General features: G+C 36.1%; 1 protein-coding gene across 1 annotated transcript in view; it reads left to right on the top strand.

Annotated features, from left to right (window-relative positions):
• Positions 1–19,661, top strand: part of LOC138702185 (odorant receptor Or2-like) — a 43,525-nt gene extending 23,864 nt beyond the window's left edge. The window contains exons 4-7 of the mRNA XM_069829790.1: positions 862–961; positions 7,497–7,601; positions 15,607–15,762; positions 19,342–19,661. Coding sequence (XP_069685891.1) covers positions 862–961; positions 7,497–7,601; positions 15,607–15,762; positions 19,342–19,404 — 424 coding nt within the window. The 3' untranslated portion in view covers positions 19,405–19,661. The remainder of the gene's footprint in view (positions 1–861; positions 962–7,496; positions 7,602–15,606; positions 15,763–19,341) is intronic.
• The last annotated feature ends 44 nt before the right edge of the window (positions 19,662–19,705 follow it).

Here is a 19,705-nt window from a genome sequence, read left to right as displayed (position 1 = left end):
CTCGAAAAGAGCACGGCTTGTACGTGAACGGATGTTGCCAACTTTACATAAGAAGTTTATGCAAGATGCGGGAAGTTTAAAATACTCGATTCTGATATTATACATCCCCACTACGTCAATACGGTATCAAATAATAAAACTAGTCGTGCATTAATGAAAACAAGGTGTTCACGTGCTCTTGTGCTCTTATTGACGCACCGCCACTGGCCACAACCATGTTGTTAACGAGCTGCACATCGTCAGCAGTTCGTGCAGTGCAGGGTCTGTCGCTGCGAGGAGTATCCCGAATATTGGCGTGCCCTCTTTCACCAGATAATCTGCTTGCCCACCGACTAACCGTACTGCGATCGACAGCTGCATCTCCATACACCTTTTTCAACCTCTTGTGAATGTTTCTCACTCTCTCATTCTCACAGCACAGGAACTTGATTAAAGCACGTTGTCTCCGACGGATGTCAAGTACAGCAGCCATCTTGAATGAGTGCTATCATGGCGCCACTCATGGGAACGACTTAAATCAAATTTGAATACAAGCAGGAAGGATGTATTTATGATCTCCACAAATTGGAAAGGTGTGGAATAAAAATAAATTTAAAAAAAAATTATGTGCATTACTTTTGGAGTGGCTCTCGTACGTATACACCCGCCGGCCACATGTTCAATGTTCTAGTTTCGATTTAGAGTAGTTGGCCCAGCTTATTGTATTAAATTTAATGATATTTTAAGCATTCTCATTAATCCGGTACTCTAATCCTGCATCCTCGTGTGCAAGAAATTGTCAGATTAGCAAGAGTGTACTGAATTTCAAATTTATGACCTGTATAGAATATAATTATTTTGTCTCCTGTATTGCTGTTTCAGCTTCATGGATAGTTTAGAAAATTTGCTCAATCCACTGATATTGGGCCACTTCATACTCATAATTGGGTCTACTTGTTTCGCTGCCTACTCTGCGGTCACGGTAAGACAGTAGTATAAGTTGCTTAAGATACTCGTACTTTACATTCTAGAGCACTTTTCCACGAAATCGTTATATTAGATCAAGAGGCTGTTGTCCCAAGACATAAGCTTGGAAAGCGACGAAATTATTAAAACCAAAACCTTAAATAACAGTCGTTCATAAATTGAATAAAATGGATCATGTGTGTAGGATTCAAATACATAAGCTTATAAAGCTTTTCGAAAGATGTGAAATGTGCATTAGGGAGGATGATCGATAGTTCCAACACTTATTATACAGTAAGATTACATCTGTAATGTAACGTATAAGATTATTCAAAATTGTTATATTTTGACGTCGCCATAACCTTTTTAAGAATTAAGACCGTTTATTGGGTTCAGCTTAAATGTTGAATACGTCCGCTATTTTGTTCTTCAACAAGCAACAATAGTAATATGCGTTAGAAGAGCGGTATGTTGAAGTTTTCATGTTCGAGGTGAAAGAAAACATACCGCTCGTGTATCGTACATTATTTTGTGCGAAGATTGTTTATTACATACCTGAAAGAGGAATTTCTAATTAGTTGCAATGAAATCTCCATCTTTGTGTCTGTTCAATGACGGCAAATTTGCAAAACAAAAATATCTATCTTCAACATTGTTGCTTTAAAATGTTTTCTGTGTTTACTATACTCCAGCAGGCCGTGATATACGTCTGTCTTCCCCTCCCCACCAGTCTATAAATGCGAACTTAAAACAAACGGTAAGGTTATGTAATGATTTATTTTTCATTTTAATATTTTAACAATATTATTTATATAACATATTGCAGTAATAACATCGGCAGGTTTAATTTTGCCGGTCAAGGAGATGTTTAGAAATGGAAAATATCTTTCACATCTAATTCTGCAAATTGAAATTAATTGTTATATTTGTACAGTTATTCAGAGTCACTGGAGCACCACCACCAGTAACTTTAGTGGAGTTGTAGAGTTTACTTAATTTTTGCAAATACTGTATTTAAAAACAATAATTAACAGTGCAATTTAGGTGAAATTGCAGTGGTAAGTTTCCAATTTATAATTATTACTATATTGAACGTCTCTAAAAATAATATGTTAAAAGCCTAAAGCAGTAACATCAATATGTCACTTAAGCGGAAAGAAGAGGGAAATTGTTATGTGTGTTAGGTTGGGAATACTGAATGTGGAATTTTAGACTTTCCGCGGATTGGTTTTGTGCGGAAACCAAGCAAATACGCACGATCTCGCACAAACAGCATTTACTAATATATCTGATGGTATATCTTCAATTTGTTGCGAAATTGCATATTTAAGTTCGTCGGTAGCCGTAGGATTAGTGTAAAAAAATTCGTGGCCGGTTTCTCAAAGTATTGTTAGAACATTTAACGAATGTTAAACTATAAACAGTTTGTTAAATATAGTTTTTTCATGTCTTCAACACTAGTTTTGCTTAACAGATTGTTAATTTCAAATGTAGAATTTTATGCAGCTAATTCATTTGACAGATAGTTAAATATGGCAGATGACATCACAGCTGTTCAAACAGAAGTTGTGAAAATAATATTTTATTTCTCTCTTTAAGGAATGTTTCGTGAATGACTGATAACATAACATTTAAAAGACGCTTTAGGAAGCTAATACAGGGATGATAATCTTCAAAAGTGAACTGATTATCACATTTATTTTGATGCTGTGCTAGTATTTATTGAATGTTTAGAAAATGTGGGATCTCAACGTGGCAAGATAACTAGGAATGATCATTTATATACTATGCATGATACTCAATTTGTGAAAGTATAGATTTTCAAAACAAGTAGGCCTCAAAATTTACAAGAAATTTAAACCAGACTTGAAATCCTACAAGCAGAAATAGACCACTTACTCCAATTCAGCATCTACTATTTACTCTTGATTCTATGATACTGGCTCTTTTCAACTAATTATAGCCGATGTCAATAGTGTTTCAAAATACACAGTCAGTATTATATTAAAAAGTTTTCAGCAAAAGTCATTTCTTTGGAAGTCGTCTATTAGCATTGGTAATATAACCTCAATTTGTAATAATATTATTATTCAATAGTAGTTAGTGCTACTTATGATTAGGTTCTCTCCGGAGCGGTTGTTTACGAGCTTTCAATCGGAGACCTCCGGTTACCTCCGATTGATGCCGCGCAGGTTGTATATGTGCTGTGGCGCAGACATACACTTTCCGCTGAGCATTCCTTTAATCGGATCAGGTAGTGATTCGAGTCCGCTGACGTCCGCGTATCTTTTAAAATAAGTTCTAATTTGTTGTTGTTTAATCTCTCTTTTATGTTAATCTCTCTCTCTTTCTTCGGCTCTTTTTTTGTGTTGCTTAAAGTGCTACGTTAGCTGACAGATTTTTTTTTTCTAGTTTTGAAATTCATAGTATATCTGGAAAGCCGTATTAGTTTTATGTCATTGATCAAATTAATAACATTCAATCTAACTGCAAAACTAACGCAGAAGTAAAGCTTTTCAGTAGCTAATGTAAACATTTATACTTTAATTCTCCTAGAAACTCTCGTTTAATCGCAAACAGGGTTCGTCAATTATTATTCTAATCGGTTTAGTTAACGTAAAATATATTAAGAGAGCTTCGGAATGAAACAAAAGAAACGTGGGCTATCAATGGGATAAAGTTTACTGTCCAACATAATTTATTCATATTCTTCACCGGACAGGATTGTGATTATTGTGTTAAAGGGTGTCAGTATTTGAACTGCCTCTTCTAAAACGCGCCACTCTTGCTCTGTAATAAAAATATAAGTGGGTATCAACTTAATAATAATTGTAATTACATTATTACTACATGTTTCTTTAGTTTCATTCAGAAATATTTTAATTCAAACAGTAAAATATAACTCAAGTTGTCTAAACAGCAAAATATAACTCAAGTCGTCTTGTTTCATATGTTTTTATTGCCTCGAAAGTTACGTTTTAGAGAAATTTCAAGACTTTTTCCCAGACTGTTAGCCTTTGGGAACAATAGCACTAAAACAATTTAAAAAGAAATCGTATCAAATGTTTTGCGTAATTGTTTTCATCAAGTTCGCGATTGTGCGATCGCTTCAAATGGTCTAACAAATTCGAAGTTCCACCACCCTTAGAGTAAATTCACCCACGAAGTTTACAGCGTGCGACTTTATTACTACCTTCAACTAAATTAAAGAATCTCCATGCGACGGATATCCAATTTGGTGCCATTTTATTCCACTCACAACTACCGTCAGTCCGTACGCGCCGGTCGTCCTTGAGCTAACTGTCGCTTCGCTCCGAACTACCGCATCCCTCCGTATGTTCCCTGTTCCACCTACGGTAGTATCGGAGATCACCGGTGGAGAGCTTTATTCGTAATCTCCGATTCCTCCGCGGTAGTAGTCACTTCGATGAGCAGCACTGATAGTAGTCACCTACAACTTCATTTGTCTTCTTCTTTATCGGCCATGGCCTACTCTACTAGGTTATGATTTTATACATGTTCATGACTTACTCTACAATACAGAATTTAAAGAATAATATCAGCCAATAAAAAAGTGCCTTACATGAGCAAAATCATTACAACTGCTATTGAGTGGTTAAGATAGTGTTAACGACTGTTATACTTAAGTGTTGGTTGTTTTAAACAAAACGATGTTGAAGAAATGGAAAATACATTAACAAAACGTTAAAAATAAACAGGCTGTTAATTTAACACTAGTTAGGCCAAATTAAACATTACTTGGAGAAACTGGCCATCGGTCTCTTAAATAACTCCACCGCCAAAAATCTGCTGGATTGATATCAGTAACGTCTTGTTTCTTTTCGCGCAAATGATTGCATACTTTCAAGTATTTAAAAAAAAAAGTGGAAAATTCAAACAAACACAGAGTGATTAGGCATTGTATGGAGAGCTGTTCTCTCATTCCGCGGCAAATTAGAAGTTGAACAGTTCCATGCCAGGCAGTAAACAAATGGTCAAAACATATTAGCACAGTCCAGTATATAGAGTCACGAAGCTTAATACTTACTAAATATGCAAACATAAACATTTGAAATATGCATCCATAGATAGTTGCTCACCACCAGGATCGCTACTATCGCCTCATCACAGACTCTTTCCCTAACAGACCATAAAATGTATTGTACTTTCGATATCGTGTTCTTTTGAAAAAATTAACACCTTCCTTCCACTATTGAAATATGAAAAATCATAAGGTTTATATATTATTTTCATAAAATATATATTATATTCTATTAACTCAGCTTCCTGGATCTTTCGGAAGAAGGATAACTCTAACCTATTTTTCTTACAATTTATAGTACTACAAACGTCTCCTTGTCCCATACTATTATTCAAATTATTGTATTTTAGCCATTTACATTTATTACAACCGATAACGAACATTTCACAGTTTACATAGCTTTTCACAACAATGCGAAATGCGGCACAGTCAATGCTTTTTCAATCTAGTTGTTCGAGTTTTCTATTTCAGTGTATGGAGCTCAGTGAAATATTATATTATAACTTTATTGCTTATCATTGCTAAGCTTTATTTAGTGTAATGTGTCCATAAGTTCCGTCTACTACTTGTTGCATAATATGTTGCAGAAATAATTACAAAACTGTGTTATGTTAATGTGATGAGAATTTTACATGTTAACATAATCTGTTCGCGTCAACATTTCCAAGTTTAGAATGGAAGCTATTTTGAGGTTTAATAAAAAAGAATTTATATTGTGATTTCAATTTAGCCCATCTACCTTCCTTAATTTTAGACAAAACATTTACCATACCACTGCTATGAAATTAGTGTACGTACAATTGTGTTACTTCGTCTCTTAGATAGTAGATAAATACAATAATTCAGTACTCAATTGTAGTATTAAAATACAGACAAATTGAATGTCCGGGGTATCATACATGACATTATGCTTAATTATAATGTATGATTGCGAATTTAGGAATATAAGTTAAATATAGTAAACATAACCTATAATTTTCATATGAATGACAAGGCATTGGAGATCACTACATTTAGACAGAAAGGGGCAACTGGGACAGTAAACATAACCTATAATTTCAACATATCTAAATATCCGTGCGGTGCAATTGAAAATTATTGATTCGTGCATTAATAAATGTACAAGAATTTCGCATTATTTAATCGAAATAAAGGCAGGTATTACACATACGAACAACGTAATTTTCACACAATAAATAATATTTCATCTTAACTCGCAAGTGACTTATGTCTGAAGTGTCGCATAATCATTGTTTTAAATTGTATTAATGGAATTACACTACATTTTAGAGAAATATATGTTACTATTTATGCACTCCAACTAATTTATATGGTTGAAAGGCCGCCCTTCGTGATCGGGTTAAGCGAGTCACATGGTCTGCCTTACGGCCTGTATTAGATCACGATGGCAGTGACACAGTCTATTGTTCCTAGTACTCACAGCGCTCCAAGCGGCTAGCAACTATAGCGAGATTTGCAAAAAATCACCCCAAGCTTCGTGGCTGTACAGTAGAACTTGGTTATAACGACACCCAAGGGACCTTGAAAATTATGTTGTTATAAACGAGTGTCGTAGTAACCGAGATTCATATTATCAATCTAGTGAGGTGGAAAATGAAAAATAATAAACACAATTAGGCTTACTTTAGATTTGTGTATTCACTTTTAAGCATAACATAACACAATAAAATACACGTACAATTATAAATATAGTTTTCTGTATTACAGTTTGTTCATTACCACACTTCCTTACTTAGGAGTGAAGTAATCAGCCATTTTACTTTGTTGTCTCCTACTTTCCCAATATACATTTTCTAAATTAAATTCTATGTTCATAATTTCAGTTGCAATTTCACTGCTCCCTCCTCTAGCTCCATAGAAATGTTCACAATTCTAATGGCTTCTAAAGTGTCACTCACTTCTTTTAGTGGCCATACTGCGTTGAAATGCGTGCACTTAGTGAAAACTTCCTGTCGAAACTGACCGCATGCAGGTACCATTAGTACCCCATGAATTCGGGCAGGTTACCATGGGATGGGGAATCTGCCTGCGTTCCAGAGGTCTATGATAGAAGGGAACAGTAAAGGATTTGCCAGATTTCAGCAAAATATTTCTTAAAATACTTTGGTTCTTAGAAAATCTTATTCCAAACAGAGGTTGAAAATGACGTTATATGCGAGGTAGACGCATATACGTTTGTCGTATTAAGCAAGGTACAAAAGCTTATGTCTTATGGGGAATTAGTTGGGACCACAGAATATTTGACGTTATAGGCGAGGTGTCGCACACAACGAGGTCGCTATAACCAAGTTCTTCTGTATATAGTAGACTGTGACATCATGTACAACAACACACTGCCTAATCACAAATTATGTTTATTTGATAGCTCAAGATTTATTCAAGTTAGAAGATTGACAATGTTTGCTTTTGTGTTTTTTTTTTATTAAATAACATTCCAGAAACTTTGTTGGTTTATTTCTGAGCCTTCCTGTATAATTGTGTGTTACAGAACTGGAGTAACTGGGAAAGCATGTTCCTTGTCCTGATTGTGATCCTTTGTATGCCAGTGCTGCTGGCCCTATACTGCATGCTTGGAGAAACCATCACAACACGGGTAATACTTCAAGGAATATTTCGTGCTACGTATTTCATATTCGTAGAAAGGAAATATTTATTAATGATAAGCATGATAAGTACGAAGATATAAGAAATTATTAAAAATGGCGTACTGTAGTTGAAAATTAATTCTGTAAGTAAAACCTGACTAAACGGAGGATTATAATAATAATAATAATAATAATAATAATAATAATAATAATAATAATAATAATAATAATAATAATAATGATGATTTATTTTAACTGGCATAGTTAAGGCCATTCGGCCTTCTCCTCCACTAACCAGTGCGATACAAAAATACAAAATTACTATATTGCTAAGGAGCAAAACATAATTAATACAACACAATACATAACAATTCTTTTACCTTCCCAACACTCCAATGAAATAATTATGTACTAATAATAATATTAATAATAATAATCATACCTAAATATAAATAAATCATTAAACTCGATTATGATTATAATTACAACTTCAATTTGTCTGCGCCAGTAAGAAATTGTTTAGCTTTGTCTTGAAAGTAGTTATTGTCTGGCAGCCCCTAATCTTCTGAGGTAGAGAATTCCATTCACGGGGGACTGAGACAGTGAAAGAGGATGAATAGTGGGATGTTCTATGGGCAGAAATTGCTAGGATTTGGCTCTCCTGTGACCTGGTGTTTAGATTGTGATTGGAGGATAAGTAGTTAAACCGGGAACGAAGATATTTGGAGTAGAAGTGTGGAGAACTCGAAACAGAAGAGACAGCGAATGAAGTGTTCTATGGTTACTAAGTTGCAGCCAGGATAAAGATTTGAACGAGGGTGTAATGTGGTCAAATTTGTGAGCATTGCTGATGAATCTGACACACATATTGTGCACACGCTGCAGCTTGTTCGAAAGGTCAGTTGTCAAGTCTGTAAGTATTACGTCGCAATAGTCAAACAGTGTAGTACGAGGGTTTGCACTAAAGTTTGTTTTAATTTTGGCGGGAAGAAGTTTCTGAATGGGTTAAGAGAATGCATGGTGTAGCATAATAACATATATAGCATGGTATAGCATATAATAACTGGAAAAGCAAGAAAAAAGCAAAATATAGGCATAATGCCCTAGGCCAATGATGGACATTCCTGCGGCATTGCCGCAGTGACGTCAGACCTCAGCAAAGCATCAAACTTATCCCCTACCTTCCCCTTCCCCCACTTCATGAAAATACTGCGCGTGTACGTGGCGGATTATACTGCATTGCTGTACTTCGGAGCTTCATTAGTGACACAATATCTTTCGCACAATCACATGAATCGAGAGCATATCACACTTACAAGAAAGGCGGTTCTTCCATTTCTCATGTTTAGGATCAGTTACAAATATTCAGGACGCGAACTTAAATATGTACATTCTTAAAGTAGATCACCTGTTATACGAGTTCAAAGAACACAGATTCAGTGATTTTCAAAGGATGGAGAAAGATTTCAATATTTTTGCTACTCAAATCATGTTTAAATTGAAGATGTTATCCCAGAATTGCAGTTAGAGGTATTGGATTTGCAGAATGATGGCTTCTTGGAAGCAGAATGTGAAGATCTACTGGGGGTTAAAATTTTTTTAAAAGCTGTCCAGTACTACATATCCACTGCTTAGACAGTTTGCTTCAAAAATAACGAGTACAGTCATTTCCCATAAATATGGTCCTGGAAAATAACTATTGTTCACGATACAACTATTCAAATTTTGTACTCCATAACGTAGTACCTCGTTTATCTATATCCTTGCTGTACTGTAGTTTAATTCAAGTCACTGCAGCTATCTACGAACGGTCTATGTTACTTCTACAATGATCTTTGAATGGTTGTATCGTGGACCACAGTTGTGTTCCAGGACCATAGTTATGGGAAATGACGGTATATCATCAACCTACCATTGCGATCAGTTGTTTTCTAGAATGAAATTTATTAAGTCCAGCCACAGATCTCGCTTAAGCGATGCTCGTCTCCTTGCGCAACTGAAAATGGCATGCACAGATATAAATCGCAGTTTCGAAGAAATTGCTTTGAAAAATGATTAATTAAATATCACGTGAATGGACTATTCTAATTACATATGGTAGGTAGGAGTGTAGTGGCGCAACTGTCTGTAAATCCGTCAATGCACTGTAGAGTGCAACCCCTCCTACAGAATGTAGTTGCCATTTAAATCCTGTCTTGTGGGTTGCGTTCATTTTGCCCACCACTGCTCTAGGCCCTAACACGGAGTACTGTCGGTGACTCAGGAGAAGACGAGAGCGGACTGAGGAGGAAGGGATGTGAACAGATAACGTACGACAACACGTGCAATATTTGTACTGCAGTAAGCGGAAAAATTAGGTCTCCTTCTGTTCAACTTAGCTTTGATTTCCATACGCATTGTTACTCATGTTTCCTGCACGAGTAATAACCTGGCTACTGGGATGCTTATCTGAGCGATGTTTATAATAATCAACAGCGATAGTCAAGAAGGTCACATTCTTTCCGCTCGTCTTCTCCTGAGTAACGGACAGTAGTACAGGGACATCATTTTATTTTTACTAACATTTTTAATATTAACCTGTCTATACCTTTAGAGAACCGGAAACACCGCTTGCTCCCCCCTCCAAGACTGAAGTTCGATGATACTGGCGTAAAACACAAATCACTCTACTAGGTATAGGAAGGAAGAAAAGTAGTTCATCCATTTACGTAAACTAGGAAATATCGCGATTTTGAGTTTGATAATTTTCATTAGGTTTTTTTTTAATCAAAGTACAGTACTGTATTAAGAATAAGTGTTTTTACTCACGAAGTGAGTTATCCATTATGCGGTGTATATTATACTGTCTACAGCACATTAGCGTACAATATAGAGGAAGAAGTTAAATTGAAAAATAATCATAATATGAATATTTAAACACAATTTTGAAAATGGTGGCCGTTCATTTCGATACAGGCTTCAGTTCTTTTGTGCATATTATCGCACTATAGACTATTGCATCTAATTCCAATTGCCAGTTTCGTCCTTCGTACTAGCAACTCATGTTGAAATAATTCTATATCTACTCTACGTACTGTTAATTCGATCTTCACTTCTGCCCGACCCGAAAATATAAAATTACTCAGACATGCTAGCTACTGTCCGTCCAAGTGGTTATGCCGCATGATTGTAGAAAGGGAGGAAATCACGTGACAGTTAATTACTTAACGAGGCCCTTTTATTTAAGTTAAATTAAACAGCTGTATAATATTACGTAAACGCCCAATTCCTAAGAGAAATTAATGTTTTCAGAAAAGAGCTAAGACAGCCCAGCTCTTACAGAGGGGCGAGCAGAAGCAGGTGGGGGAAATCGGGATGCGACGTAGGCAAACGGACAGTACCTGTGCGAAAATATGATTAATATTGAAAGCTCTTTCGTCACTGGAAAACGCGAACATATTTCTGGAACGTACTATACTCAGTAACTCAGTACTGCTTACTATCTGCTGTCTTGGCTCTGTGTGGAGTTGGAACTTCATTAGTAGAAGGGGTGGGAGTGAAGTACATTAAAAAACTCAGGTACAATAAAAATTGAAGTAAAAATAAAATGATGTCCCTGTACCAGTCAACTTGCAACATAATAGGCCTACAGCATGGATATGAACAAAACAGAAAAGGAACTTGTATTGAGATCAGGGAGAGTGTTCCATTGAAATGGTTAATGTAAAGATACAATATTTATACCCAGAAATGCAGTGCTGGAACTGATACCCGGAGGCAAATTTATAAACTGCAGTTACAGTATTCTTCACCATGACAAGTGTTGCATTTAATGCCATCTGAAGGTATATTTTTTTAATATTGTGGCTGAAGTTTAAAACCGAATTATTTCCTCGGTTATTAAAGGACGCTGTATCATTTACTGGATTATTTAACGTCGATGGAATGGGTGGTAGCGAGATGGTGTTTGACGAGGTGAGGCCGAGGATTCGCCATAGATTACATGACATTCGCCTTACAATTGGGGAAAACCTCGGGAAAAACCCAACCAGATAATCAGCTCAAGTGGGAATCGAACCTACGCGCGAGCACAACACTGGATAAGCAGGCTTAACCCGAGTTAGAAAATGAATACTTGTGAAGGTGAACCGGAAGAAATATTCGTTTATAGCGTTTTTGTTCGTCATCATATCACTGCGTTGTTAGTACAATGTTTATTGTTTGTCTTTTTCATTTGTTATTGTTGTTTTGTGCTTGTAAATAAGTCTTGAATGAATTTAAATTGGGAATGCCAAATAAAAGAAATATCCACGAGAGTGTGCTATACCATGCATTCTTTTAACCCATTCAGAAACTTTCTCCCGCCAGAATTAAAACAGACTTTAGTGCAAACCCTCGTACTACCACTGTTTGACTATTGCGACGTAATACTTACAGACTGACAACTGACCTTTCGAACAAGCTGCAGCGTGTGCACAATATGAGTGTCAGATTCATCAGCAATGCTCACAAATTTGACCACATTACACCCTCGTTCAAATCTTTATCCTGGCTGCAACTTAGTAACCGTAGAACACTTCATTCGCTCTCTCTTCTGTTTCGAATTCTCCACACTTCTACTCCAAATTATCTTCGTTCCCGGTTTAACTACTTATCCTCCAATCACAATCTAAACACCAAGTCACAGGAGAGCCAAATCCTAGCAATTTCTACCCACAGAACATCCCACTATTCATCCTCTTTTACTGTCCCAGTCCCCCGTGAATGGAATTCTCTACCTCAGAAGATAAGGGGCTACCAGACAATAACCACTTTCAAGAAAAGCTAGTCGATTTCTTACGGCGCAGTCAAATTGAAGTTATAGTAATTATTGTGATCGAGTTTAATAATTTAACTTAATTTAGGTATGACTATCATTACTATTACTGTTATTATTATTATTATTATTATTATTATTATTATTATTATTATTATTATTATTATTATTACATAATTATTTTATTGGTGTTGTGAAGATGTAAAGAATTGTCATTGTATTATATTAATTATGTGTTATATTGTCTTGTATTGCAGTATTATATTGCTTTCAATTGTATTGTATTAATTATGTTATATTCATAGCATTGTAGTAATTTTCTATCATACTGGTTGAGTGGAAGTGAAGGCCGAATGGCCTTAACTCTGCCAGTTAAAATAAACCATTATTATTATTATTATTATTATTATTATTATTATTATTATTATTATTATTATTATTATTGAATGTAGTGGATTTCAAGAAAGTTTGTTCTATGGGTGGGCTAAAGAAGATGGAGTGTCAAATGAAAAGAAAAAACACTTCCGACATATTGTTCTGATTGAGTTTAGTAGAGGAGCAGAGGCAGAAGTAGCGGCTCGAAACATTTGTGCCTGTACGGAGAGAATGCCATCGGAGAAAGCACTGCACGAAAATGGTTCTGTCGTTTCAAAGAGGACCACTTTGACGTGAGTGATTTGCCACGTTCAGGAAGACAATCGGCCTTTGATGAAGACATTCTGAAAGCCTTATGACATGATATTTACGTCAGTCAAATGGCAGATGTGATGAATTGTGACCAGTCAGCCATCGTGTGACATTTACATTGGAAAGGTTCAAAAATCGGTTGTATGGATACCGTACGCTTGCTCGTCAGCGATTAGCTCGTGAAAACATCCACCATTCCTATCCAACATTTTTACTGGTGATGAAAAATAGTGCCATTATGTCAACATAAAAAATGAATGGCTGAGCCTAACAAAAAAAAACCAACATCCCGTACAGAAGTAAGTGCCAAACGACAGATGACGATGTTATGTATCTGGTGTGATAAAGAAGGCGTTGTGTATTATGAATTGTTTCCCAGGAACGTAACCAGAACCCCTGGTATTTATTGCCAACAACTCAGATGTATTGCGGCCGAAATTTAAGAAAAACGACCGGGAAAACTACATCAAGTGCTGCTACAATACGATAATGTACGCATGCACTCTACTAACATGACGAAAGTAGCTATCCAGGATCTTAGTTGGAAGGTGATTCCACATCCCCCATATTCTGCCGATCTTGAGCCCCCAGATTTCCACCTATTCCTTTGCTTATCCAACAATTTTCAAGGTAACTCTTTTCATAATGAAAAACTTTAGGGGAGAGTCGGGTAGTATCGGACATCGGGTAATATCGGACAGTGAGTTTCTTTCATCTACCACACGATGATAGTACCTGATTGACATGGTTACGTTTCTCTATGCGACATCAAAGAAATGTAACCATGTCAATCAGGTACTATCATCGTGTGGTAGATGAAAGAAACTCACTGTCCGATATTACCCGATGTCCGATACTACCCGACTCTCCCCTACAAACTTGCCTTGACAACTTCTTTAACTTCAAACCATCAGATTTCTTCAGATTCAGTATCGAAAAACCACCCCAGCGTCGGCAGAGAGTTACAGATAATGTAGGAGAATAAATTAATGACTAAATTCTGTCTTCTACCTCAAATAAAAAATTCTGTGACAGCGAAAAAACGCTACTAACGTTTGCATCAACCCAATATATCAGAAACTGCAGGGAGAGTAGGTCTAACATTGGAATTATTGCCAGCAACATCAAGGAATAATATGATTGATTATTTATTTATTTATTTATTCATTCATTCATTTATTTTTTATTCACTTGTTTATTTATTTATTTATTCTGGTGTAGTTAAGGCCATCAGGCCTTCTCTTCCACAACACCAGGAATACAAATACAATAATAGAAACAGACAGAGAAAAAAAATACACTATATATAAAGTAAAGCTACACAAGAAAGAGAGAGAGAGAGAGAGAGAGAGAGAGAAAACACTATTCCATACAACAGGGTTATGGCGTGATGAAAGATAAAGAATGTACAAAGTAAGTACAGCGAAAATATACTTCCCATTAATAATTCAGACAGACAATATCTCAAATCCTAATCGATTCCCGTAAATTCTTTAAAGAGTGTTACTAGTCGTAGATGAAAAAAATTCAAATATCTTGGAGCAACAGTAACAAAAATATAAATGACACTCGGGAGGAAATTAAATGCAGAATAAATATGGGAAATGCCTGTTATTATTCGGTCGAGAAGCTTTTGTCATCTAGTCTGCTGTCAAAAAATCTGAAAGTTAGAATTTATGAAACAGTTATATTACCGGTTGTTCTGTATGGTTGTGAAACTTGGACTCTCACTTTGAGAGAGGAACGGAGATTGAGGGTATTTGAGAATAAGGTTCTTAGGAAAATATTTGGGGCTAAAAGGGATGAAGTTACAGGAGAATGGAGAAAGTTACACAATGCAAAGCTGCATGCATTGTATCCTTCACCTGACATAATTAGGAACATTAAATCCAGATGTTTGAGATGGGCAGGGCATGTAGCACATATGGGCGAATCCAGAAATGCATACAGAGTATTAGTTGAGAGGCCCGAGGGGAAAAGACCTTTGGGGAGGCCGAGACGTAGATGGGAAGATAATATTAAAATGGATTTGAGGGAGTTGGGATATGATGGTAGAGACTGGATTAATCTTGCTCAGGATAGGGACCAATGGCGCGCTTATTTGAGGGCGGCAATGAACCTCCGGGTTTCTTAAAAGCCAGTAAGTAAGTGTTACTAGTCGTAAAAAGTTATGGTATCAGTAAAAATAGTTGTAGAAGAAATTTGTTTAATTTGTATAGGTTTAAAAACAAATAAAAAAATATTAATAATTTTTAAAAGTAGGCCTGGTATTGTTTTCAACAGCTTTATTGATCGATTGCGATCGTGGGACATCTGGTAGGAAACAACTGGCAATCTTTACAAACATTTCAAAGTCAGTGTTAAAAGCAATTTTCGCACACGTGTTAAAATTACTTTCCCAAGCTACCACATAATAGAGAATTTTTAACACACTTCCCTAGAGTTGGAAGATCTACTTTTAGGAATGGCTCTCTACAAAGATAGTTTGTTATTATTTCAAGTTCTATCACAGTATATTTATTCTCTTTTAGGTGGATGACCTTAAAAACAGCATATGGTTTTGTAACTGGGTAGGAGCTAATAAAAAACAACAAAATGCTGTATTGATGATGCTGATCATGGCAAACAAAGGATTCTGCCTCACGGCTGGAGGAATAGCCCCCGTGTCAAGAAACACCATGTCTGTGGTAAGGAAAATGGCATTTATTTCAAGCACCGTTGCACAAATTTTAAGAAAGACACCATGCCGTAACATGTTTCCATCGCATATGAATCAAATTTCGCGTTTAATACAAAACCGGTGGCCTTGAAGTGAACCAGTGTTACACAGAATTTTGCTCTACTTCATCCGAGAGAAATGCAGTTTCGTCCAGGTTTCTTTTTAAATCTAAAAAAAATAAATGAATAAAATAAAAGTGAAAGTCGCAGTGAGTTAAATCTGGGCTGTCAGGAGATGTGTGCTGGTTGCTGGTATTTCCAAGCTCATTGTTTATTTTCATATTCAATAGTTGAATTAAATTTGGCGTGATAATCTTGAGTGCTTGCCTTGGTCGTGGATTGTCCTGTAGAGATGTTAGGCCAAAATGGAACCTCGCACATTAATCCTTTCCAGCTCATTTTTCTTAGGCATGTTTCCCCATATACTGCAACCATTTTGTGTAGGATTTCAGCAGGTGAAAACTGCCTCATCATAGAAAAAAAACTTGCTTAAGATAGTCATTGAATATCCGCAGCAAATACCACTTCTGGGACGGTCGCCTAGCAACAAATCTTGCATGATTTGAACTTTACACGCGGCGAACTGCAGCCGTATCTGCAAAATTTTTCACATTTTCGAAAAAATCAACAGACACAATAAACGGAGCACATATTGAAGTGTGTCCACCAAAACGTTGGAAGGTTGAGGCATCATTTGCTGAAAACCGTGTCCCTGTGTCTCGCAAAGTTTTTCAGTAGCCTATTTAATGTTTACAATCAGGAAAAGACTTTATGTTTCCATAAAATTTACTTAGTCTTACGTTAAAAAAGTGTAAAATTGTTAAAAAAAAAAGGCATATACCTTCGACAGACGGCCCGTTTCAACGCTATGTCACGTCATCTCCAGTGTCTCTTGAACCACTGGTGATCTTGACTCTGCGATGTGCAGTTGTCGATGGTAGGGATGGGGGTGTGTTGTTCCTATGGTGGGGGCTGGCTGTTTGTGTGTTATGATGTATTATGACGTCGAATAATGTGTGTGTATTGAACTGCAATTGTGTGTTAAGTATATGTTGTGGGTATGCTATTGTATTCTCACAAAATTGCAACTTCATTCAGAAAACTAAAATACAAGATAGCATACAAAACAAATAATACAACACAGAAATACCTAAATAATCACATTAAATATTCAAATAAATATAATTCAACTGGAGTTTACAAATTAAAATGCAATAGTTAACCACATTTTTACATAGGACAGACAGGAAGATCCTTTCACACAAGATATGATGAACATATTAAAGCTATAACCAAACCCTACATCATATCAAATTATGCAGACCACATTATCAACAATAATCATGACTACAATAATATAGAAATAGATATGGAAATTTTACACTTCACACCAAAAAGTTCACAGTTAAACATCCTAGAACAGTACGAAATATATAAGAATACAATAGCACACCCACAATATATACTTAACACACAACTACAGTTCAATACGCACACATTATTCGACGTCATAATACATCATAACACACAAACAGCCAACCCCCACCATAGGAACAACACACCCCCACCCCTACCATCGACAACTGCACATCGCAGAGTCAAGATCACCAGTGGTTCAAGAGACACTGAAGATGACGTGACATAGCGTTGAAACGGGCCGTCTGTCGAAGGTATATACCTTTTTTTTTTACATTTTTACACTTTTTTTAACGTAAGACTAAGTAAATTTTATGGTTTTAACAAAGTGTTAACGAGAACTTTAATCAATGACTTTATGTTTAGCCTGTACGCTTGAATTTAACACTACACGTGTGCTACATGAGTATTAATTTCATCACTGAAATAGCTACCTAGATGAGCAACCGAACGACAATTAGCAAATAAATAATTAATGAGCACAGGCAAATAATTCTAAAATATCCACTTACATCAAATATGATCCAACACTTCCAATATTCCTCAAACCCTGAAATATGTAACAATATTCTCTATAAAATGTTATATTGTAAAAGCATTTGTGCTGAAATACCATCATACTAAAAATCAGCAATGTATGGACTCTCAAACAAAACATGTTTATACGTAAAATTTTCATCCTTATTAATAATGTTATGCTGTATGGTATTTTCTGGTGGAATGTAGCCTAATTATTAAGAAATTTATTCCAAAGAAAATAATCCGAGTTGAATCTTTCGTACACTACTTTTAACACTTGAATATAAATAATTGATTAAATGGCGATCTTACTCGTGTTAATTGTGTAAACATGTGCGACTTACAGCTGTTTCGGTGCTTCTTCACACCATCCTCAGAGCCTACTAGATCTCGGCGTCATCTCGAACTTCGCTGCCTGTTGTGTGGCTGCGTTCGATTGTTGAAAAGTGTTGAAACGCGGTGTCAAATAGTGTGTGTGTTCTGAAATTGATCTGTGTGTTGAGAATTTGATCAGAGTGTGTTTTGGTGTGTCTGTATATTTCATAAAAAAAAAACAAAAACTCAACACACTAGAACAATATGAAATATACAGACACACTAAAACACACCCTGATCAAATTCTCAACACACAGATCAATTTCAGAACACACACATTATTTGACACCACATTTCAATACGTTTCAACAATCGAACGCATCCACACAACAGGCAGCGAATTTCGAGATGACGCCGAGATCTAGTAGGCTCTGAGGATGGTGTGAAGAAGCACCGAAACAGCTGTAAGCCGCACATGCTTACACAATTAACACAAGTAAGATCGCCATTTAATCAATTATCCAAAGAAAATAATTTCTTATGCCTACCTTTGTCATTCCAGAATAATACTATTTTCCCCACTTGGCAAGTGACAATTTTGTCAGGAGTATAAATTGCAAATCTAGTCTTTCAGGTAAAGCTCCCTGTAAAGCAGATTTGAATAATTTCAAGGTAAAAATTGTTCCGGGACCGGGTATCGATCCCGGGACCTCTGGTTGAACGTACCAGCGCTCTTTCCAACTGAGCTACCCGGGAACTCCACCCGACACCGTCTCAACTTTTCCCTCTATATCCACACAACTCGCGTGGGCTGACGAAACGCCAGAGACCCACATCGAGTGCACACGTTCTCTGTGTGGGTTGCAATTGTGGTTTTCACAGTGACATATATTATGCAAATCTAGTCTTTCAGGTAAAGCTCCCTGCAAAGCAGATTTGAATAATTTGGCGTTTCGTCAGCCCACGCGAGTTGTGTGGATATAGAGGGAAAAGTTGAGACAGTGTCGGGTGGAGTTCCCGGGTAGCTCAGTTTGAAAGAGCGCTGGTACGTTCAACCAGAGGTCCCGGGATCGATACCCGGCCCCGAAACAATTTTTCCCTTGAAATTATTCAGAGTAAAAATTGTTTTAGATGCAATTTTTTTGGTAATTAATTAAGTATAAATATTTAATATTATTCTTATCTTGAATTCCAAGTCTATGATCACCATCTTGCTTTATTACCCATCCTTATATTTGTTTTATTTTCTGTATTAATAATATGGATTTACATTCACTTGAATGAATTATCTGTTTAAGGTTCTCAACCAGGTGATGTCTTACACCATGTTCCTGGTCAACTTCAAAGAACTTGAAGAATAGCAAGAAACACTCCAGTAATCTGCAGACAGAATCGTCTGATAAATATTAACTCTTTAGTATGGTAATAAAATTCTTAGTAGAATTTTCTAACTGAAAGTATTATGTAGAGGTACACAATACATGTTCATGGTTTTTTTCTTGCACGTTTACATAAACTTTATATTCTTTGTATTTACTTTTTCGAGTTCTGCACATCACATGGCTAAATTACCTTTCGTCTCGTTTCTCTTATCTACCCAACTCTAACTAGGATTTAAATACCACATCATTTATCCGTAGCTCGCTAAGTACACCCTTCATA

This window comes from Periplaneta americana, chromosome 6 (genome assembly GCF_040183065.1).
Source record: "Periplaneta americana isolate PAMFEO1 chromosome 6, P.americana_PAMFEO1_priV1, whole genome shotgun sequence".
Lineage (NCBI taxonomy): Eukaryota > Metazoa > Arthropoda > Insecta > Blattodea > Blattidae > Periplaneta > Periplaneta americana.
This window is presented reverse-complemented; position numbering and strand designations above follow the sequence as displayed.